The 23,811-nt window shown below is 37.3% G+C and overlaps 3 protein-coding genes across 11 annotated transcripts in view; 2 read left to right on the forward strand and 1 right to left on the reverse strand.

Annotated features, from left to right (window-relative positions):
• Positions 1 to 23,811, forward strand: part of RpL26 (ribosomal protein L26) — a 165,931-nt gene that overhangs the window by 61,919 nt on the left and 80,201 nt on the right. The gene's annotated exons all lie outside the window — the stretch shown is intronic.
• Positions 212 to 6,941, forward strand: Cat (Catalase). Of its 2 annotated transcripts, none has more exons than XM_017082509.4 (3): positions 212 to 413; positions 4,864 to 5,784; positions 6,147 to 6,941. In XM_017082509.4, the coding sequence occupies exons 1-3, from the start codon at positions 357 to 359 to the stop codon at positions 6,687 to 6,689; spliced, it is 1,521 nt and encodes a 506-aa protein (XP_016937998.2). In that variant the 5' UTR covers positions 212 to 356; the 3' UTR covers positions 6,690 to 6,941. The 2 variants fall into 2 exon arrangements, with proteins under 2 accessions (XP_016937998.2, XP_065720292.1); XM_065864220.2 differs by lacking the exon at positions 212 to 413 and adding an exon at positions 4,240 to 4,290.
• Positions 20,286 to 23,811, reverse strand: part of Indy (I'm not dead yet) — a 44,264-nt gene continuing 40,738 nt past the window's right edge. For all 7 annotated transcript variants that reach the window (XM_065864384.2, XM_017082373.4, XM_017082374.4 and 4 more), the window contains exons 3-9: positions 23,584 to 23,710; positions 23,404 to 23,520; positions 23,186 to 23,334; positions 22,927 to 23,115; positions 22,179 to 22,637; positions 21,202 to 21,580; positions 20,286 to 21,136 (exon numbers count right to left, since the gene is read on the reverse strand). In XM_065864384.2, coding sequence (XP_065720456.1) covers positions 20,846 to 21,136; positions 21,202 to 21,580; positions 22,179 to 22,637; positions 22,927 to 23,115; positions 23,186 to 23,334; positions 23,404 to 23,520; positions 23,584 to 23,710 — 1,711 coding nt within the window. In that variant the 3' untranslated portion in view covers positions 20,286 to 20,845. The remainder of the gene's footprint in view (positions 21,137 to 21,201; positions 21,581 to 22,178; positions 22,638 to 22,926; positions 23,116 to 23,185; positions 23,335 to 23,403; positions 23,521 to 23,583; positions 23,711 to 23,811) is intronic.

A 23,811-nucleotide genomic window follows, 5' to 3' on the forward strand; every position in this document is an offset into this window, starting at 1 on the left:
GGGGAAAAATAATTTACAAGTTCAAAAAAAACAAATGGTAAATTGACTTGACTAATATATCGATACTTTTTAGCTCGAAAAGGAATCCCCCTTTACCACTTTTGTACCACCCTGTATGATAGAAAATACCATTTTAACTTGTTAAAATATACCAAAATATAAAATCGACTAACGCCATATTTTCCCCACTAGCGCATCAACAACAAGTGACTATAAAAACAAATGGAACTGCGATGCAGTTGCTTTAGTTGACAGAATTTCTCGCCACAGCAAATCAAAATCAACGTTTGTTCAGTTCGAGCATTTCAAAATTCTGGTTATCCTATCGAGCAAAGATATCAAAAATTCCAGGCACAATGGCTGAACGCGATGCGGCATCCAATCAGTTAATCGACTACAAAAACTCGCAAACGGTGAGTGTGGTGGTGTGCGAGAGCGGGCGTGTGTGCGTGCCGGCAGGGAAATAAAAAAGAAGGAAAGAGAAGGGAGAAACATTGTTCAAAGTAAAATAAACAAAAAACAAGGCAAATTAAGCAACGATTGCTATGGGCCTGTACTTTTCAGTACAATTAAAATTGCGAAATGCAACAAAGGCCCGTAAATTTGAAAGCTGTTTCGCCACAGTTCAAAGTTCAAGGCGGTCGCTTTTTCTCGCTTACTCTCTTCTATTTATTTACACAAATCTTATCGGACCCAACTGATAAACCTTATCAGTGTGGCAATGTTTCCAATGGGATTTTTATTTTCTGCACCTAATCCAAAGTTTGGTTTAGTTAATTCTTAATTTCATAGGTTTTCATTTTCACAATCCAAAGTTTAGTTTAGTTTCCCTATTTTCTAACCTTGGCTAACCTTTGCCTTTCAGTTTATTTTGATTTTCCGCCTTTGTTTTCACTAAGCACTTCCATTTTCATTTGGCAAATGCATTGTGCATTCGGTTTTACTCATTCAAAATTGCTCGTTTGCACTTTCGTGTTAATTATTCGCTTTCGCTTTTGGTTGAACACACAGGTTAAATGGGTTATTTCAATTGAAAAATCGTGCCTTCTTAAATTTTTAAACAAATATTGCTCGCTTTGTATTTGGCACACTCTGAAAATTAGTATTTTATTATAACCAAAAGTGTTTGAAACCCATTTTTGGACATTTTTAAACCTATTACTTTTTTTGGTCGACATTTTTGTAGAATTACATTACTTCGGCATATTTGTTATTATGGAAATTTCTACATTCAGGTGAAACAATTCCACAATTTTAATAACAAATGATACGAAATCAAGAACAGAGCAATCATGAAAAAAATCAATAGTAAACATTAACAAAAATATTTAAAACCTATTTTTGTACATTTTAAACGTGTTACTTTATGTTCTGGAAATTTTGTAGAATGACAATGTTTATTGTCTTACACAATTTTGTCGAATTATATTGCTTCGGCATTCTTGTTATTATGGAAATTTCTTCAGGTGCAACTATTTCAAAAATTCATAAATACAGGAAAACTATGAAAAAATCAATCATTTATTCGCTTTCGCTTTAGGTTGAACACACAGATTAAATGGGTTGTTACAATTGAAAAATCGTGCCTCCTTAAATTTTTAAACAAATATTGTCCGTGTTTGAATTTTTCACACTTTGAAACTAATTATTCTGTTATACTCAAAAATGTTTGATACCTATTTTTGTACATTTTAAACTTGTTACATTATATTCTGAAAAAAATCATGAAAATCAAAAGTAAACATTAACATAAATGTATAGAATCTATTTCTGTACATTTTTAAAATTGTTACTTTATATTCTTAAAAATTTGGTGGAATTTAAATGTGTATATACTGTCTTATTAATTAATGTCGAGATGTATCGATTTGTCACATTTATTATTATGCAACTTTCTACATTCAGGTGCAATAATTTCAAAAATATATCATGGATTACATGGAATGAAAAATATAGGGCAATCGTGAAAAAATCAATAGTAAACACACCCTTTTTTAACCCCCTCCACTTATATAATTTACTTTTAATTACAGTATTTATTACTCAGCAAATTTCCCAATGGTTTTTCCCCTAGTAAAACGATAAGTGAAATAAAATATTCAGCATAGCTGTTTGTCAATTGATAAGCATAAAAACAGCTAAGTAATTGGCCCAAATAGATTAGATTTATCAGATGTACAAAAATTGTTGGGCGTGAACTTGGGGTGGTAACAATAGTACAATTGATTCTGAATTTCAGATAGTTTTAGATTTCCAAGGTGTAATATATTGCACAATTTTGTACGAAGGTAAATTAATAAAATTACACTTGCCTTACATTTTAGAAACCATTGGAACTCAATTATAACAAACCAAATAAATTTCAGTAAAGATACGTCATTTAGGGTACAATTATATTTCGAAAATTAGTACATATATCTCGAATCCCCATTGAGTCACGCAGCCAATTACTTTATTATTTAATAAAACAAACAATTACCAATATTATATGAACCTTTCGAGGACCGCGAATAGTTGATTGCGCCAATTTGAGGTTGGAAAATTCGCTGGGAGTCAATGGACTTTGCGGCGACCGGCTCAATGTTGCATAAACTGGTTGCATTGGGCTTCGACGATCAAGTGACAACGAACCCGGCCTAAACCCGTTTTGGGTTCAGTTCGAAAAGGCTAGACCGCCTAGGAAAATGCGTTCGCCAGCCATTAGTCAACGCAAATTTTCTTTCTCCAATTTGGTTATGCAACTGAGCTGAAACGCCCGGTCAGTACCGATTTCTATGTGAGAATATGTTTCGAAATGACCCAGAAAAGAGAGCTCCACAGTTGGTTGGTTCGTGTTGTTTTAGTCGATTTTGACCTTCTATGACGAAACTGTGAAAACTGCATTCTGTCAGGCAATTAAATGTTTGCCTTTGTTTCGGTGAATAATCATGGCAACTAGGTTCTTTGTTCTTTGAGAATCTTGCAATCAATTTTAATTAGTATCCAAGGAATTCCGATTGCAGGGAAAATATTTCAAGGAACATTGCAACTTAAAGCATTGCGGAAGGTCAAAAAAAGAGGAAAATAAAAGGAAATCTATTCCAATTAAACAACAAATGTGTTAAATACTTATGAATACTTATTTAAGTTTACTAAATCTTTTCCTGTTTATCCAAATCTGTTTATATTAATTTTTTATTTGTATATCATATTAATATTTAATATTCAACTTCTAAGTAACTAAAATCCGAAAATTCAAAATCCGATAAATGTAAATTCTTCAAAGTATAAATCATAATACATTTATAGTACAGCTTTCCTATCCTCTTCCTATTCTCTGTTTTCTATCCCCCTTAAATGACTGTTTTTTGATAAATTATATCTAGAAGACAGTGTCATCTGTACCACCCCTTATCAGATGCACTGATCTCATAATGCTACCTCATTAAGGTGTTGTCTGCCTTCTGTGTGTCATTGGCATCTCCGACAAGTTGCAATTAAAAACTTTCCTGTGGACTGTGTATTTTGCATTTATTTTCTAGATCGGGCGAGGTTCTCTTATCAGTGTGCTCTTCGCTTTGAGATATACAACCACAAAGGCAAGGAGGCTTTGATAGGAACCAGATTGACTTGTTGGTTTGCCATTCCCGGTTTGCTTCACTTTTCGTATCTGCCCCCTGAAGTGGCCCCATATTCTTGTCTCAAAGTGCAAACCGTTCTGATTGAATCGAGGCAAAAAGGAACAAACAAGAGCAGAAAGCTTTAAAAATGTATATAGAAGTCGCCGAAAATTAAAAATATATAAGGGAAGCTCACAATCAGGTGACTTTAATATAAACATCAAAATGATAATATAAAAATTTTATTAATTTGTTCAACTCTACGGCTGTAGATAATTTGATCCTATAAAAAGTAAAGCTGCGCCCTTTTACTCATTCGACTTCTAAGAGTTAAGACTTGATAAAGTTAAGAGCCATATAATTTCAAAACAATTAAAGACTTTGGTACTATTACCCCAAATCGTAATCACACCTGAGTGATGTCTAAACGACTTTGTGGTGAAATATAAACAGCAGCTTAATTTATATGTTTGACACGTCACCAGAGGCTTCACTTTGATAAACAACCTACATATATAACATTCTGTATGCACTGTTCTAGAAATGCTTTCAAATTAGAATTTCGCATGGCGTTGTCAGGTTTCAAATACATTAGCTAAACAGTGCGCATTAACCGGTGACAGTTTTGCAAATTGTTGGCTGAGTTAATTTTATAATGACTTGTTGGCTTGCATGCGAAATACACGATAAGGTGATTAAGGAGCGGTGTCCGATTACTCCAGGGAAATTCATTAAAAGCCAGGAAGATGTGGATGGAGACACTTTGAGATAATCAGATTATATCGAGTGATAAATGACTGGCAGTTAGTGGGCTAATTGAAATTTCAGCTTGAACAACAGTTTTATTAGCCTAATGGAATATACTTTATATTTTATTGATTTTTGGTATGGAAATTAAATGAATTTACCTTGCTGAGTTATTGGGTTCTCTTTGTTATTAACAAATGCAAAGTAACTATTTATAAACTGCAAAAATGCCTCTCAAAGTGGCCCCCCCTGAAGAGATAAGCTCTGCAATCTTTATGTTTATGTTTTTCGTGAGACTCCAAAGATTATAAATAAAAAACTAAAGTCCGCAGCCGAAAAAGAATTATCGCAAAAGCGTCGATAAGATTAGGCGATACTTTGAACCGACATTATATAGGAAAACTTTAGAGAGCTGCACTTTGGAGGCACGGTTACTAGTTTGTGACTTATGCAAAATTTGGATTAAAGTTAGCAATACAAATAACCTTAATTAACCAATTTTCTTATATTTTTGCAGGTTTCACCGGGAGCTATTACCACTGGTGCTGGAGCACCCATTGGAATCAAGGATGCCACCCAGACGGTGGGTCCCCGCGGTCCCGTCCTGCTGCAGGACGTGAACTTCCTGGATGAGATGTCCCACTTCGACAGGGAGCGCATTCCGGAGCGTGTGGTGCACGCCAAGGGAGCTGGTGCTTTTGGATACTTTGAGGTGACCCACGACATCTCCCAGTATTGTGCCGCCAAGATTTTCGACAAGGTGAAGAAGCGCACTCCCCTGGCTGTGCGATTCTCCACCGTGGGTGGTGAGAGCGGATCAGCAGATACGGCCCGCGATCCCCGAGGATTTGCCATCAAGTTCTACACCGACGATGGCGTCTGGGATTTGGTTGGCAACAACACACCTATCTTCTTCATTCGCGATCCGATCCTGTTCCCCAGCTTCATTCACACACAGAAGCGCAACCCTACAACACACCTTAAGGATCCTGATATGTTCTGGGACTTCCTCACCCTGCGCCCGGAGTCGACTCACCAAGTCAGCTTCCTGTTCAGCGATCGCGGCACCCCCGACGGCTATTGTCACATGAACGGCTATGGCTCCCACACCTTCAAGCTGATCAATGCCAAGGGTGAGCCCATCTACGCCAAGTTCCACTTCAAGACGGACCAGGGCATCAAGAACCTGGACGTGAAGACCGCCGATCAGTTGGCCAGCACCGATCCGGATTACAGCATTCGCGACCTGTACAACAGGATCAAGACCTGCAAGTTCCCCAGCTGGACGATGTACATCCAGGTCATGACCTTCGAGCAGGCCAAGAAGTTCAAGTACAACCCCTTCGACGTGACCAAGGTCTGGTCTCAGAAGGAGTATCCTCTGATTCCCGTGGGCAAGATGGTGCTGGATCGCAATCCCAAGAACTACTTTGCTGAGGTTTGTTAACTGAATTAGTTATTGAGTTATAGCTAGTACAAAAGAGAACAATATTATTTTAAAGTTAGTGAATTTATTGAGTGAAAATATTGGAATTATAATTATTTAAGGCATTTTTCTGCAGCCTTAAATCAACTCAAGTCATATTGTAATCCATTTCGGGTTATCGTATAATTATTTTGTTTTACCATTTTGATATTTCTTTGCATTTAAGCTGGTACATGTTACCTTTCTTATATTACAACTTAAATTTATTATTTTTTTTGCTTATGACAAAACCAATGAAGCATTAAGTAATGTTTTTATTTTATATTTTACATTTACCACTGTATTAATTGTTGGGTATATCTTTTAACTCGTAGGTGGAGCAGATTGCCTTCAGTCCGGCTCACTTGGTGCCCGGCATTGAGCCCTCTCCCGATAAGATGCTCCAGGGTCGTCTGTTCTCGTACTCGGACACTCATCGTCATCGCCTGGGTGCGAATTACCTGCAGATTCCGGTGAACTGTCCCTACAAGGTGAAGATAGAGAACTTCCAGCGGGATGGACCCATGAATGTAACGGACAACCAGGATGGTGCCCCCAACTATTTCCCGAACTCCTTCAACGGTCCCCAGGAGTGCCCCAGAGCCAGGGCATTGTCCTCGTGCTGTCCAGTCACTGGAGATGTCTACCGCTTCAGCAGCGGCGATACGGAGGACAACTACGGCCAAGTCACCGATTTCTGGGTGCACGTTCTGGACAAATGCGCCAAGAAGCGACTGGTGCAGAACATTGCCGGTCACTTGAGCAACGCCAGCCAGTTTCTGCAGGAGCGAGCCGTCAAGAACTTCACTTTGGTGCATGCTGATTTCGGTCGCATGTTGACCGAAGAGCTCAACCTGGCCAAGTCCTCGAAGTTCTAAGCAGGGGCATTCCCTCCCATCCGACTTGGATATTGACCTTAATTATGATTAATCTACTGGAACTTAACACCACCCACTCCGAAATTGACTAACAAAAGCGAACGCTTTTCGGATCTTTGGTGGCGGGCTAAAATTGATTTAACCACATAATGTGTCTTGTCTTGTTTTGATATTCAAAATTGTCTTAGTTATACACGAAATACAATTATATGCAATGGATATATAATAAATTCTTTATATTTTGATAACAGATTTGTATTTTTCACTTTAATTGTGTCCTTTTTTTTGCTTGCCAACGGAACGTTTTATACGGTCCAATTTACTCAATTTTTTCTATCCCCCAAGTTTCGGAATCGTAAACGGATTTTCATTTCAGACCGCAATTAAAAATAAAGTTCTGACAAGAAAATGGTCGTTTGAAGAGTAAATACCTATGGTTACAGACAACATTTGGTTTTCATTAAAATTACATATTCATAAGTACAAATCTGGTGATGTTTGGTGAAATTTCAGAAGTTTTTGGCATGTTGATTAGGGTGTGTCGATTCGGGAGTCTTTAAGTCGTTGGTGGCAATATTGCCACATAAACTAGGTCACAAAAATCTTGTTTGACCCTCCGCTTTTGAAATAGAAAAATTCTGATTTTTGAATAAAAACATTTTAGTAGCCTTGAATTTTTTACATTGCTATGTTGCTTAAAACGTTATGATGCGTTCGGGGAAGCAAAATCTGTGTGGAAACTCTAAGCCATAATGGCTAAAGAACTACATACATATGTGGGCAAAGTCACGTTTTAACTTTCCTTTAACTTTTCCTATTTCAGAAAAATATTAAAGATTTATTTTTAAAGTGAGAATAATTGTGTTAGTGATATCGATATTTCAATGTACAAAATTCTTTAATTTTCGTTAATGTTTTCGATATGTATACACGGATTGAATACTACAATTTTACAGAAGTATTTAATTTTATTAGGCAGGAAGCTTGGGATATGCGGAAGTCGTATACCCACTGCACACAGCAGCTATGGCAATTTTAAACGGACTTTTGTTCACGTAGGAAATCGCTGAGGCCAACAGCATCGGCTAAATCAAGAAAAAATTTTTGTTTAGTGCCTGTGGGTCTCGGCAGTATATTGCAATGGACTGATAGGAAAATTTAATATAACAAGTAAAACTTTGCTTTGCAATTGTGCACCATATTTATATTTTGAAGATCTAAAGCCCATATGGCAGACCATGTGCTTAAGGCTCATGGCACGAAGGCGGAGCCTCACGTCTCCTTCAAGTGCGGTTTCATAAGCCTGAAACAGTCGGGCGTATCCCATACAAGGGACACAAAGTCCGAGTGTTTTTACGTGAAGGTCTACACCAAGGACCTGACCAGTGTCAGTATAGCCTGCACTGTTTGACAACGCCAGGAACCTCCGGATGCACTTGGAAAGCGGGTTGCACACAAATAACACATTTATATGTCCACTATCTCGTAGCGTATCACAAGAATATTAAGACCAGGTAAAAACCACACAAAATTTAGCACATTACCCATAGCAATGACTTAACAAAAGCGACGGCCACCAAAAATGTTCGACTACTTACTCGTGAATGAAATTGTTGGTAATGTTTATTTTAGTTGGACATTCAAATGTGATAAATGTCCGTTTGCATTTGTCAGCCCAAAGTATTGGAAAGGACATAAAAAAGCGTAGCCCGTAACAAAGTTTTTCAAAAATATTAAAGCATTAAGTAATGAAAAATGTAACTTTTCATTTTTAAAGAAACAGGACGAAAATAAAACAAGAAATCTGATGGACAATAACAATTGTATCTCATTTTTCAAAATTATCACGCGCGGTCTACTCTACGTGTGCTGTTATTTTGGAGTGTGGGTCTAAAAGCACACTCTCAGCATGACCAGTTCATCTGTGGGATCAGTTTAGCTCATCCCACGTTCCAATCTTCCTCGAATGACCTGGAAGTATCCTTTTCAAAAAGTTCCTGAAGCGCCAAATACAAAAATTACCTAAACTTGTAAGAAATTCTAAATAAATACTGAAACGACTTGCGTGTGCGGTCCCATTTTCCGATGCAGCGAGTTGCAACTTTTCCCCGTCTCTTTTTAGCACGTGTGTTTCTTAGGGAAGAAAAAGTCGCTGAAGCGGATTTTGGTCGCTGGGGCGGAACATTGTCTGAATAGGCTATTTCTATAAAACCCAAGTGATGCGAATGAATTGTAAAACTATCGTAAAGTTCTGGGTTCCGGGGACCAACCATCGATATTATCAATAGTACCAATGGTTTTTTTGCGGCTCTATTGTTATCTTTGTTATCTTCATTAGCTTCGCCGATCGCTTGTAGTCTCCAACTTGCTTTTCTTATTCTGCCAATTGCTTGTTCTGTTAACTATTAATTACCAATATACTAAAGAAAAATATTTTAAAATAAGACATTTTCAAACTAATTATAGGAATTTATCAACTTCGTTAAAAAGAATTACTTGTGTCGTGTATAGAAATGTAACTGGAAAAATGTTCTGTATTGAACGGCTTGAAATACATATTTTGATCTAAGTAGTGGAAGTCGTACTATTATTGGTATTGATCTTTTTAAACCAATACAAATAAAACCACAAAAAATTCATGTTAAGGGACACATGCATAAGAGTTTTTCAGAGACTTGTTTTCAGGAACAAAGATTACGCTATACTCGATGGCCTTAACTGTTCCCCAGATTGCACACCATTGCCTATATCTTTTTAATATCCGACTTTAAAAATATTTGGCATGTAAATGTATATAGATAATTATAACAAAATTCCATTTATTTCAAGAATCTCTAAAATCGACGTGCCTAATCCCAACCTTAAAGCTTTTATTGTTTTTGAGATCACAGCTTTCATATGGACGAACAGATAGTCGGGCAGACGGACATGGTTAGATCGATTCGGCTAGTAATCCAAGAATGATCAAGAATATATATTCTTTATGGAGGTCGGAAGTGCTTTCTTCTACCTGCTTCATATTCTCCGACGAATTTATTTAACCCTTGAATTTGGTGCCGCGTTAACGAACCGAGCAAACGACAGAAAAAATCCCCTACAATTATTTACTTATGCTAATTTGTTTTTAAATAATAAATAAATATATATAATTGAATATTGCCTTCTTTGTCCTTCCTTATTATAAGTGTTTACAGAAGGTCCGTTTATGAAACGGTTTTTTCAAAAACAAATAAAATTATTTGGGAAATGTTTTAAATAACTTATTAAGCAACTCGAGGATTTTACTACCTTGTCATTATTTTCAAAAATCTGTCTTGTAAATTCTGGCCTTTTTCAATTGTTAAAGCTTTCAAAGTAGTTCGGCAAGGTGGCAAACGAATTTGAGAAATGAAAGCAAGTCAAGGCCACCCATATGAAAATACTATATTTGATCAAGGGCAACAGTGCGTATGAGTTATAAACTTTGAAACCAATTCGCAGTCCCTAAAACGCGTATTTTTCAAAAAATTTCAAAGCGCACCGTATTGGCGGGTGAGAGTAGGACCTTAAAAATTTCCATACAAATGTGGACCGCCTTAGTGTACTTATTAAGTTCAATTTTAATGTGTGTGTGTTATACATATGATACATTAAGTAATTAATTATTAATACATTGAAAACATATCTGTATTTAATGATTTTAAGAAAGCGAATTCAGTTTCATTCTGGTCTTTCATAAGGCAAAGAACACTTCAGAGCTGTGGCCAATCTTTTTGACAAAACGGAACTACCAGGCGTAATCAGACTTAACGCCTAAGTCGCTAGTTGGGACAGAGTTCACATTTGTGGGTACCAGAACTTATAGCCTTGTATCCTCTACGCACAGCCGCTTAAAATCACTGTTGCAATTCTACATATGTATGTCAAATATTTCGTTCTGAACAGTTTGGCTTAAATTTAACATTTTTTGAGTCGTAAAATAGCACGAAAACTTCCTTCATTTCTATTTTTACCAGTTACCAGGGAAGATGATTCTCTTCCACATGAAAGAGTAAGTATAAAAACTATTGGTTTTTTCATAATACTCCGCTTTTGCCCTCTATTTGTGGTGGTCAAGTTGCAGATCCATTGATTTTATTTCATGCCTAAAATTAAACTCCTTTGCTATTCGTTGCTCTGATGGGCGCTGAAGCTATTTTTTGATTTCTTCCAATTTCGCAATGGTTTTATGACAAGCTCTCCCAATTGTATTGCTATGTATTCACCAGTTTTGGATCATCTTCATTTGCGGAGTATGAAATTCAAGCAAATTCATCTAGCCATGATCGTTGAAAAGACGAATTCCGAATGCATTTCGGGAACCCAAATGTTGGCGGAGGAACCCACGTTTCATTTTTACCTTTCAATGATTCTGCTTTCTTTTTGTTCCGTGGTATCTTTCACTATTATTCCTCTAACATTATTTGCAAAATTATGAGTGTTGTTTGTTGTTTGTTCTTGTTCTCAATGTTCTTTTCATAATTGCTTTTTACTTCACATGGGCGATTTTCTTTCACTTTCACCTAGCTTGTTATCACCAGGACTGGCACCAACGAGAAAAGTTAAACAAAGAAAATTAATAAAGAAATAGAGGAAGGACCACTATGGGTGCACTCAAGTTTGGCCAGAAACAGAATTTTAAGGCGGAGATTAATAAGAAGCAGTTGATTCGATCACAAGTATGAATTCAAAAATTTAATGGTTCTTGGTTAAAATATTTAAATTTACTTAGTTCCACACATTTGGACAATGCCATACATAGTTTACTGCTATTCGAAGAAGACGAAGAGGAATATGATAAAGACGACAGCTACCATTTTAACAATTTTTTATATTCTAATATTTTTTTATTTACATATATGTAAAAAAAGCTTTAATGTTCGTAGTTTTGAATTAAACGCTACAAACGCGACACAGTTCAAAACCTACCCCTTTCACATGCTCTACTATATAACATTTCAGTTTTGGAGCATTAGCAATAGCACAATTAAAAACTGTCAAACCAGCATTGCATTTTAAATACTGGTTTTCATTGTAATGTTCATAAACTGTAGAGTCTAAATCAGCGGTCGGCACGGAATACAATGACATTTTGTCACTCATTTGTGCGAGTAATATGCACGGGTGGCGACTGCTGTCCTATTCCCTATGGGAGCTTTTTAACGTATAAACCCATTCTTGCCATGGGCGAAGAATAAGGGTTTGCTTTAAACTCCAAAACGCAACCCTTCGACAGCCGACGGAAGTGAACCCGAAGCTATTAGCCCATGTGGCGCAGCTTTCCACACCAAAAATATTGAAGCGTCCCACCTATAAACACTAAAACACTCGCTCCGTAAGGGTAAGTAATGAAAAAAGTAACTTTTCATTTTTTAAGACCCTGGAAGATCAACAGGACGAAAATAAAACAAGAAATCTCATGGACAATACCAACGATTTTTTTTCATAAAAAAAAATAAATAATTTTAAAATTAAGTTTTTTTAGTATATGTATTTAAAAATTTGACATTCACTTAATTGCTTAAAAATCGTATTTGCTTTGAACCTTTCTGTTGGATTTTATTGATTACATTATTCCTTCTTCAATTTTATGAACCTTTTTAAAGTCTGGACTGATTCCAAATGAAAAGATTTGTCAACAAAAAGCGTTTTATTTCTACATTTAAACAAGGTTATTAAACTACTTTTGTTATTTCGTTTTCAAAATTATCATGCGCGTTCTGCTCTACGTGTACTGTTATTTTGGAGTCTGAAATTAAAAGAACCTCATTACTTGTTGTCTCAGCATGACCAGTTCATCTTTGTTCCCGAAACGCCAAGAACAAAAATTACCTAAACTCGTAAAAAATACTGAAATTAAACTCTGAAATACTGAACTGATTTGCGTGTTCGGTCCCATTTTCCGCTAATGCGAATTGTAGCGACTTTTACCCGTCCTTTTCCTACACGTGTATTTCTTATGGACGAAAAAGTCGCTGAAGCGATAACCCCCTCTGCGTGATAGGCCTTAAAACTATCGTGCTATTCTGAAAAATATCGATGGCGGTTACCGGTCTACAGGAGCGGAAGATGGCAGCGGTGTATTATATTTAAAAAATATTGCCGTTGTATTTGGATAGCGGGTTAGGCTACTTTTTGAGTACAACCCACACGTATGTGCCCTTTTCCTGGTATTCTGCAATTACTTACTTTTGAACATTTTAAAAAAGAACCTTGGGGCTTATTTTTCATGTGGGAACTCAGGTGGCTGTGTTTCCGCTTCTATTGATTTCCATTCCGATTTAGCGGATGTGGGCTTAAAGTCTTTGTCGAACTCATTTTAACGATTTTTCTTTTGTATTTTTACCGGCTTAAGAGTGACCAATTTAAAATGTAACGCGTATGCATGTATATTTCAGAAAATCACCGAAGGTAAGGGTGACCAGCGACAGAAACCGGCGATGCAAAAAGATTTTTGGGATGGAATATTCCGTATTACACAGCCCCGAAAAAAGGAGTCTCTAAAAAACGCATGCTTTCTGGGACACCTAAATATTTTGCGGTTTTATGTGAACTGGCTAAAAAAGATTACTACTAAAATAATAGCTAGGGCGTTATTTAAGCGACTCGGACGAAGCCAATGAAAGCCTAACCCGCTATCCAAATATAAAGGCAACATTTTTTAGATATAATACACCGCTGCCATCTTCCGCCATCGATATTTTTCAGAATGGCACGATAGTTTTAAGGCCTATCACGCAGAGGGGGTTATCGCTTCAGCGACGGGTAAAAGTAGCTAAAATTCGCATTAGCGGAAAATGGGACCGAACACGCAAATCAGTTCAGTATTTCAGAGTTTAATTTCAGCATTTTTACGAGTTTAGGTAATTTTTGTTCTTGGCGTTTCGGGAACAAAGATGAACTGGTCATGCTGAGACAACAAGTAATGAGGTTCTTTTAATTTCAGACTCCAAAATAACAGTACACGTAGAGCAGAACGCGCATGATAATTTTGAAAACGAAATAACAAAAGTAGACAAATCTTTTCATTTGGAATCAGTCCGGACTTCAAAAAGGTTCATAAAATTGAAGAAGGAATAATGTAATCAATAAAATCGAACAGAAAGGTTCAAAGCAAATACGATTTTTAAGCAATTAAGTGAATGTCAAATTTTTAAATACATATACAAAGACTAAAAAAACTTAATTATAAAATTATTTATTTTTTTTATGAAAAAAAATCGTTAGTATTGTCCATGAGATTTCTTGTTTTATTTTCGTCCTGTTGATCTTCCAGGGTCTTAAAAAATGAAAAGTTACTTTTTTCATTACTTACCCTTACGGAGCGAGTATTTAGTGTTTATAGGTGGGATGCTTCAATATTTTTGGTGTGGAAAGCTGCGCCACATGGGCTAATAGCTTCGGGTTCACTTCCGTCGGCTGTCGAAGGGTTGCGTTTTGGAGTTTAAAGCAAACCCTTATTCTTCGCCCATGGCAAGAATGGGTTTATACGTTAAAAAGCTCCCATAGGGAATAGGACAGCAGTCGCCACCCGTGCATATTACTCGCACAAATGAGTGACAAAATGTCATTGTATTCCGTGCCGACCGCTGATTTAGACTCTACAGTTTATGAACATTACAATGAAAACCAGCCTTTAAAATGCTATGCTGGTCTGACAGTTTTTCATTGTGCTATTGCTAATGCTCCAAAACTGAAATGTTATATAGTAGAGCATGTGAAAGGGGTAGGTTTTGAACTGTGTTGCGTTTGTAGCGTTTAATTCAAAACTACGAACATTAAAGCTTTTTTTACATATATGTAAATAAAAAAATATTAAAATATAAAAAATTGTTAAAATGGTAGCTGTCGTCTTTATCATATTCCTCTTCGTCTTCTTCGAATAGCAGTAAACTATGTATGGCATTGTCCAAATGTGTGGATCTAAGTAAATTTAAATATTTTAACCAAGAACCATTAAATTGTTGAATTCATACTTGTGATCGAATCAACTGTTGTTTATGGACGACCCCTTTCTACAGATAGATAGAGTGCAGTGCGAAAATCTGAAATTAATATTTCACGTTTTTGTTATTTTAGTTGGCCATTCCGTTAACATGGGGTTGTTAAGGGAGGCATTTATTTAATATAGACGATTGTATGACGATCATTCTGAATGATAGTACATGTAATGGTCGCAACTCGCACTATCAGTGGTCGGAAGCGAAAATATGAGACGCTGATCCATTGCTGTCGTCATTGTGCTTCGCTTGGCCTTGGAACTCTTCCTGGGCGTAGGGGGAGCAGACTTATTGTAGACCGTTTTCGGCATCGGAGAGACGTCCCTGGTGGAATCGAGAAGCTCGGTCGGAGATAGGTGTTAAAATTAAATTTTTACTATGTCCACGTGGACATTTACCTCGACGCCCCTCCCCACAAAACTGTCCACGTGGTTTATGGACGACCCCAAACAAGGTTATTAAACTACTTTTGTTATTTTGTTTTTAAAATTATCATGCGCGTTCTGCTCTACGTGTACTGTTATTTTGGAGTCTGAAATTAAAAGAACCTCATTACTTGTTGTCTCAGCATGACCAGTTCATCTTTGTTCCCGAAACGTCAAGAACAAAAATTACCTAAGCTCATAAAAATGCTGATTTGCGTGTTCGGTCCCACTTTCCGCTAATGCGAATTGTAGCTACTTTTACCCGATCTTTTCCTACACGTGTATTTCTTATGGACCAAAAAGTCGCTGAAGCGATAACCCCCTCTGCGTGATAGGCCTTAAAGCTATCGTGCCATTCTGAAAAATATACCACGGAACAAAAAGAAAGCAGAATCATTGAAAGGTAAAAATGAAACGTGGGTTCCTCCGCCAACATTTGGGTTCCCGAAATCCATTCGGAATTCGTCTTTTCAACGATCATGGCTAGATGAATTTGCTTGAATTTCATACTCCGCAAAAGAAGATGATCCAAAACTGGTGAGTACATAGCAATAAAATTGGGAGAGTTTGTCATAAAACCATTGCGAAATTGGAAGAAATCAAAAGATAGCTTCAGCGCCCATCAGAGCAACGAATAGCAAAGGAGTTTAATTTAAGGCATGAAATAAAATCAATTGATCTGCAACTTGACCACCACAAATAGAGGGCAAAAGCGGAGTATTATGAAAAAACCAATAGTTTTTATACTTACTCTTTTATGTGGAAGAGAATCATCTTCCCTGGTAACTGGTAAAAATAGAAATGAAGGAAGTTTTCGTGCTATTTTACGACTCAAAAATTGTTAAATTTAAGCCAAACTGTTCAGAACGAAATATTTGACATACATATGTAGAATGGCAACAGTGATTTTAAGCGGCTGTGCGTAGAGGATACAAGGCTATAAGTTCTGGTACCCACAAATGTGAACTCTGTCCCAACTAGCGACTTAGGCGTTAAGTCTGATTACGCCTGGTAGTTCCGTTTTGTCAAAAAGATTGGCCTTATGAAAAACCAGCATGAAACTGAATTCGCTTTCTTAAAATTATAAAATACAGATTTGGTTTCAATGTATTAATAATTAATTACTCAATGTATCATATGTATAACACACACACATTAAAATTGAACTCAATGAGTACACAATATCCTTCTTAATTTTGTCATTGTTTTTGTACCCGTTACTCGTAAAGTTCAAGGGTTAAATAAATTCGTCGGAGAATATGAAGCAGGTAGAAGAAAGCATTTCCGACCTCCATAAAGTATATATATTCTTGATCAGGATTACTAGCCGAATCGATCTAACCATGTCCGTCTGCCCGACTGTCTGTTCGTCCATATGAAAGCTGTGATCTCAAAAACAATAAAAGCTTTAAGGTTGGGATTAGGCACGTCGATTTTAGAGATTCTTGAAATAAATGGAATTTTGTTATAATTATCAATATACATCTACATGCCAAATATTTTTAAAGTCGGATATTATAAAGATATAGGCAATGGTTTGCAATCTGGGGAACAGTGAAGGCCATCGCGTATAGCGTAATCTTTGTTCCTAAAAACAAGTCTCTGAAAAACTCTTATGCATGTGTCCATTAACATGCATTTTTTGTGGTTTTATTTGTATTGGTTTAAAAATATTACTACTAATAATACTACGTTGATGACTACGACTATCACTACTTAGATCAAAATATGTATTTCAAGCCGTTCAATGCAGAGAACAAAAGTCGCAGTAACAGCATACCCTTCATTCAAAGCGAAATATCAGTTTGTACCACACTTTCGTACACTAAACTCATAAGTACTTGGCATAATAAGGAAAGCAAGTTGGAGACTACAAGCGGTCGGCGAAGCTAATGGCACTTTACCCAAAGATGACAATAGAGCCGCAAAAAAAACCATTGGTACTATTGATAATATCGATGGTTGGTCCCTGGAACCCAGAACTTTACGATAGTTTTACAATTCATTCGCATCACTTGGGCTTTATAGAAATAGCCTATTCAGACAATGTTCCGCCCCAGCGACCAAATTCCGCTTCAGCGACATTTTCTTCCCTAAGAAATACACGTGCTAAAAAGAGACGGGGAAAAGTTGCTACACTCGCTGCATCGGAAAATGTATTTGGCGCTTCGGGAACTTTTTGAAAAGGATATATCAAGGTCATTCGGGGAAGATTGGAACGTGGGATGCTAAATTGATCCCACAGATGAACTGGTCATGCGGAGTGTGCTCAAAAACTAATGAGGTTATTTTATACTGTGTTTATGCGATGCCGAATTCACGCTTTCATTTCGCGATTTCAGCCGATTCGAATGTGCATAAACGCCATTTCGTGAATTCGGCAACACACAAAAGTTGACTATGAATTCAACCTGAAAGCGTGAAATGGTCACAATTAAACTCCGGTAACTCTATATAATTATCGTAGTTGCCAGATCGATATAAATACATAAATACACCTTACTTTTAACAAATTATTTTTCAATTCAGTGCCAGTGGAAACTAGTTTTTATCTTTTATTTTGATGGTAGAAAAAATGTTATACTGGCTTGCACACACTCTATCTTTAATATTAGCAAGATTATTTCATGCGAATCGAAAAAAATTTTCGGTTTTATTATCGCTCACACCTTTTTCCACCGGTCCGGCATTTCTGTTGAGATTGATAAAATGCATGAATTCGGCCGCGTCGCATAAACAGGAGAACATTTTATTTCACGCTTTCAAGAAATCATGAAACCCTTAGCATAAATATAGTATTAGTCCCACACTCCAAAATAACAGTGAACGTATTGTAGAACGCACGTGATAATTTTGAAAAATTAGATAAAATTGTAATGTTCATCAGATTTCTTGTTTTATTTCGTCCTCCAGGGTCTTTAAAAATGAAAAGTTAAATTTTTCATTACTTAACCTTAAAAAGCGAACATGACGCTGTGTTTTCATGTGGGATGCTTTAATATTTTTGGAAAACTTTGTTACGGGCTACTCTTTTTTGTGTCCTTTCCAATACTACAGGCTGACAAATACAAACGGACATTTATCACATTTGAATGTCCAATTAAAATAAACATTAACAACCAATTCATTCACATTTTTGGTGGCCGTCGCTTTTGTTAAGTCATTCCTACATTGAAAGACCACATGTTATTAAGTCATATACTGCTGCAGTATTACCTATACATATATGTCTCCTGACAATTAAATAAGTTGCACATGGCCATGTCAGCTCCTCGGCAATATCCAGGGCAGCGGATAGCTCGTCGTCGTCGGCTCTGGTGGTTTGCACTGTGCTGGGGGACTGTGACGACGATCGAGCTTTGTGTTCACTGTAAGCCATATCTATCAATAACTTTTCGTTTAGTCAAATGTACGTTATATACTCGACAATACTGTGGAATGATTGGGATGAGCAGCTTTCTAGCTCTGAAAGAATGTGAAAGAAACACGAATATGGGTAAAATGCTAAATTTTTTGTTTTAATAATCTCATGAAACGCTACGAGATAGTGGACATACAAATCTGTTCCGCGCACCCCGCTTTCCAAGTGCATCCGGAGGTTTCTGGCGGTGCCAAACAGTGCAGGACAATACTGACAGAAGGTCCTTGGAGTAGACCTTCACGTAAAAACACTGGGACTTGGGATCCCTTGTATGCGATGCGCCCGAGTGTTTCAGGCTTATGAAACCGCACTTGGAGGAGACGTGAGGCTCCGCCTTCGTGCCATGAGCCTTAAGCACATGGTCTGCCATATGGGCTTTAGATCTTCAAAATATAAATATGTTGCACTGCTCGCATAGCAAAATGTTTCTTTTTATATACAATTTTTCAGTCCAATTATTAAATTATCGAATACCAGAAGATCCTATCGGGTTTCTCCATTTTCCTCATTAATTGATTATTAGAACTGACATATGTCTCTCTTGCTCGCACTTACTTAAAATCGTATAGGTGATTTTATTACTTGGCGTATCGGAATTTTTTCAGAAAAAATTGCAGTTGGTGCAGGGTCAAGGAGTCTTCCAACGGCTCGGAACTCATTAACTGTATTATAGTAAAAAAAAACAAGAAAGGAAGTTAGCTTCGGCAAGCCGAAGCTTATATACCCTTGCAGTTATAATTATTAAATTTAAAAAAATTATATTCCCAATAGTATAAGATAATACATATGTCAAAAAACACCGAAGCTATAATTTGTTCCATATTATTCCTATGGCAGCTATATGATATAGTCGTCCGATTTTGATAAAATTAAATTCGAAATTCAAAACTAATTAAAAAATGTTATTTCCAAGCTTAGGAGGTTATATGCTAAAAAACACCAAAGATATAATTTTTTTTATATTTGTTTTTCCTATTATTCCTATGGGAGCTATAAGATATAGTTGTCCGATCCGGCTGGTTCCGACTTATATACTACCTGCAAAAGATATAAGACTTTTGGGAAAGTTTCAGCCCGTTAGCTTTAAAACTGAGAGACTAGTTTGCGTAGAAACGGACGGACAGACGGTCATGCTGATCAAGAATATATATACTTTATGGGGTCGGAAACGTCTCCTTCACTGCGTTGCAAACTTCTGACTGAAATCAATATACCCTCTGCAAGGGTATAAATATTGAAATGTTTTTTAAGGAAATGACCAACCTCCAGCTTACGTCCTTCTTTGCAAGACCTGACACCTGTTGCACCAAAATATACATTATTTATCTGAAGAAAAAGCCAAGTTGTTGATTTAAAAATAAATATAAACATTATAAACATTTAAAACCAAACGGTTGTTATTTGTGAAAATTCTCTTGGCTACACTGGCGGCCCACAGTTGTCGCTATTCAATTTTTACTGCGCTTGGCTAAATTGATATCTCATACTTGACCGATTTGCTAATAGCAATAATAAATCATTTGGCGCTGAAAACATTCAAAATTCCTAAACTCTCCTTGACAGTACAAATTAGAGCATTCAATAGGGGTCCAGTGAGTGTAAAACTGCATCAGCAAATATAACTTTAGGTGTCATATCTAGCAGCCGCCCTGTTATCGATTAATAAGTTCTATCGCAAAAATTAATCGGCTCGCCTTTCAAATTCCCATTTTATATTTAATAAACTGTATACTTATTGTCGTTTGAGCTTTTATTATTTGATATTTTTTACAAACTATATAAAACATAAATCATTGCAAATTTACACAGTATTATTTAAGCTTAGACTAAGGCTATTTGTGTGCTCATTTCGGTTCGCAATCAAGTATTGAGTAAGTTGTTCATATTAAATTTTTACAAATTGCAAAACGTGTATATATTCTCTCAGTCTAGTTATAAAAGTATTGGCAAGCCAGTGCTCCCAAAGAACATAATTTATCCACATTTTTGAAATCTTTGTGTGCTAAATGCAACAATTAAGTAACATTAATTTGTATTTAAATATTTAGCTGAGTTTGGGAAACAGGTGCTTAGGTCCTGATCAAAAGTATATTGTGATAAATCTTTTCAACACGTTTTGCTAAACAGGAGTTAATATTTTTGTATCAAAACTTTTCGCAGTTCAGAAATGCAAGTACAGTTACATATTTTTTCACATTTTTCGCAGTCAGCAAAGGCACTTTTCTTTCACAGTTCCCTAAAGTTTCATCGCTGTGGCGGTCTGTGTGTTACTTTACACTAAAGACTTATTATCTAGTGCGTCTGGTTTCCAAGAGCCTGCGCGGCATAAACCTGCGCCCATTCGGGGAACGTGTTGAGGTTTGGATAGACGACAAGGCCCCAGGTTTGGCAGAATACAAACAGGGTGACGACAGTGATGATGGTCGGGCCAATTCCAGCGATGGCCATGTCCTTTGTCCTAATGTTGGCATAGCCGGCAACAAGAGCGTTGGGCGGAGTGCTCACCGGCAAGTGGAAAGCCATACTACAGGCCAAGCCCGCGGGCAGGATCAGGTACAGTGGGTGAATCTCAATGGCCAGGGACTGAAAGAGATAGATAATAGAGTGTTAATGAAACCTAATGCTGCACAAATGTTCTTGGAACTCACCATCTCAGCCAGGACGGGAATAATGATGTTGGCAATGGCCACATTGGAGCTGAATGCGGTTAGGAACACGGCCACCAGGATGACCACCAGCAGGAGAACAGCGTGGGGCAGAGCCTTCAAACCAATCAAGGCGGTACCAATCATCTTGGCCATGCCGCTCTGCTTGCTGCCTTCGGCCAATGCAAATCCACCGCCCAACAGGAACACCAGACCCCATGGAACCCTGCCCTGGATGAACTTCCAGGTGATCAGCGAGGGGGTGGGACCAGTGGGCACTGGACCACCGCGTCTTCTGCAGTAACGCAGGAAAGCATAATTGGCCGGTAGGATAAAGCACATGATCACGACAAAAATGGTAGGCATTGAGTTGCGGACGTCCCTGGAAAAGTAGAAGGCGAAAGGCGCAGTTGAAATATTTTTCATTTTAATTAAAAATGTGTATTATTTACTACTACGTAAAATAAAAAAAAAGTTAGCAAATACTAATAACGCCAAAAGTATAACACATTAGCATTAGTACCAAGGTAGTTGTTTGGGGGTCGGAATGTATATTATTTTTTTAGCCTAACGAAAAGCAAATCCTGTACTTTCAGTGAAGCACTAAATACTTCTTAAACTTTTAGTAGATTTTAAGCCATTGGGTCCTTATGACACTTGTTTTGTATTTGACTAATTGGATTTTTTTAAGACATGGCAACCTACACCATATTAATATATAAGCTGTTGTTAAGCTGTATACCATTTTATCTGTAGGTTGCCCCATGACTTTTTAAAATAAATCCAGTCAGACAAAACTCCAGCGGGTTGTCATTCACAAATGGTTCATAACTAAATATGATTAAGTGAACGATATTTAACGTTTTTTAAGGAAGCAATAAACAACTATTGTGAAGGTAATAAATAAAAAGGTTTTAACCAGAGGAAAGGAAATTCTATAACTTAATATATAAAATAACAAAGATCTTAAATGCACTTACACGGTGTCTAACAACTGGGCCCAACCCGTAAAGATGTTCGGCTTGCGGGTGAAGTACATTATAACCATGAAGATGAACAGGATCATCACTTGGATCTCGTGAATGGACATGGGGCCCAGATCCTTGTAGCGCTGATCAATCACTTTTTTGGCCACACCGGCGCCCTCCTTTCCCCGCTGGACTTCCTGAGCCTCCTTGCTCTTGGGACGCCACAGGCCCATAAAGTGCCACTGCAGGAACACGTATGTCAGCACGGTGTACACCAGCATAGATGGCACCGAGTAGAACATGAATCTGGGGAAGTCCATTTGTTCGGTGGAGTTCTTGAAACGCGCATCGTAGATTCCCTTGAAGGTCAGATTGGTGGCGGTTCCGATGATGGTTCCGCAGCCGCCCAACGAGGAGGCGTAGGCAATGCCCAAATAGTAGCAGAGAGTGATTTTGGTGGGATATGGCGGCCTAAAAAATAAGTATAAATTTAAGTACTTGTACAGACAACATTAAAAATACATGATACGAAATGATAATATAAAGTATATATATTGAAAGGGGAAAAAGAGGAATATGGAGTAGTAAACTTTTTTGTTCATTTTACTTTTATAAAAGAAAGTATATTCAAGGAAGAGTCAGTTGCCAGGATAAAAGGAAAATGTATGACTTAGGTTAAGACTATTTTTCCACCAACAAAGCTTCAATATTTTAAAAACCTCACAAGAGTATTTTTACACCCTATCCAAAAAATACTTACTCATCTTCGTTGTTCTTCTTGTTGCCTCCGACGATTTGGTACTGAGGTTCGTGGTTGATCTTGCAGACGCCCTGGGCCTGAAGCTCCTCCAGTACAGCCTGGATAATTGGACACATCATGGCAGTACAGGCTGCATTCGAGATCCACATACTCAAGAACATTGTAACCATGATAAGGCCAAAGTGTAATCTTAAAGGATGAAGAAAAGCAAATAAGTTAGAATTAAACCGCACATATTTAACGAGCATGTATCAATTACCTTCGGGGACTGCAGCCCACGATCTGGATTACCCTCAAGGCGAGACGTTTGTGCAGATTACTGTATTCCACAGCCAGAGCGACCATAATGCCGCCCATGAACATTACCAGTGTATCTTTGAAGTACAAACGGCAAGTCTGATCGGAGCTCTAGTGTGTGGTAAAAAAAAGTGAAATAGTTAATAAACATAGGATTTTGTTTCCATATTGGAAACTCACCATTATACCCATTACAGGGAACGCGACAATGGGAATCATGGAGGTCACATATAGTGGCAAGGCTTCTGTCACCCAAAAAATGGCCATTACCAAAAGCAGGTACATGCACCGAAACGCCTGGAAAATAATATTCAAATAATTATAATCTGAAATATACATCTTAGTGAAGTTTAAACGTACGGGGCCCTCGTTCAGAAGCATAACGGGCAGGCATAGCAGGGGCACCAGAAAGACCACCAATCCTTTCCAATGATTGGAGAAGAAGTTGGAAAACTTCACAGGCGGTTGGGGTGGTTCTCCAATTTCACTGTGGATAAAATAAGATTCAAAAATTAGTTAGATATAATTGTTAACTGTAATTTTTCTGAATAATTACAATACAAAAGCAAGTATTTTATTAATTGTGAA

The sequence above is a fragment of the Drosophila suzukii genome, chromosome 3 (genome assembly GCF_043229965.1).
Source record: "Drosophila suzukii chromosome 3, CBGP_Dsuzu_IsoJpt1.0, whole genome shotgun sequence".
Taxonomy (NCBI): Eukaryota; Metazoa; Arthropoda; class Insecta; order Diptera; family Drosophilidae; genus Drosophila; species Drosophila suzukii.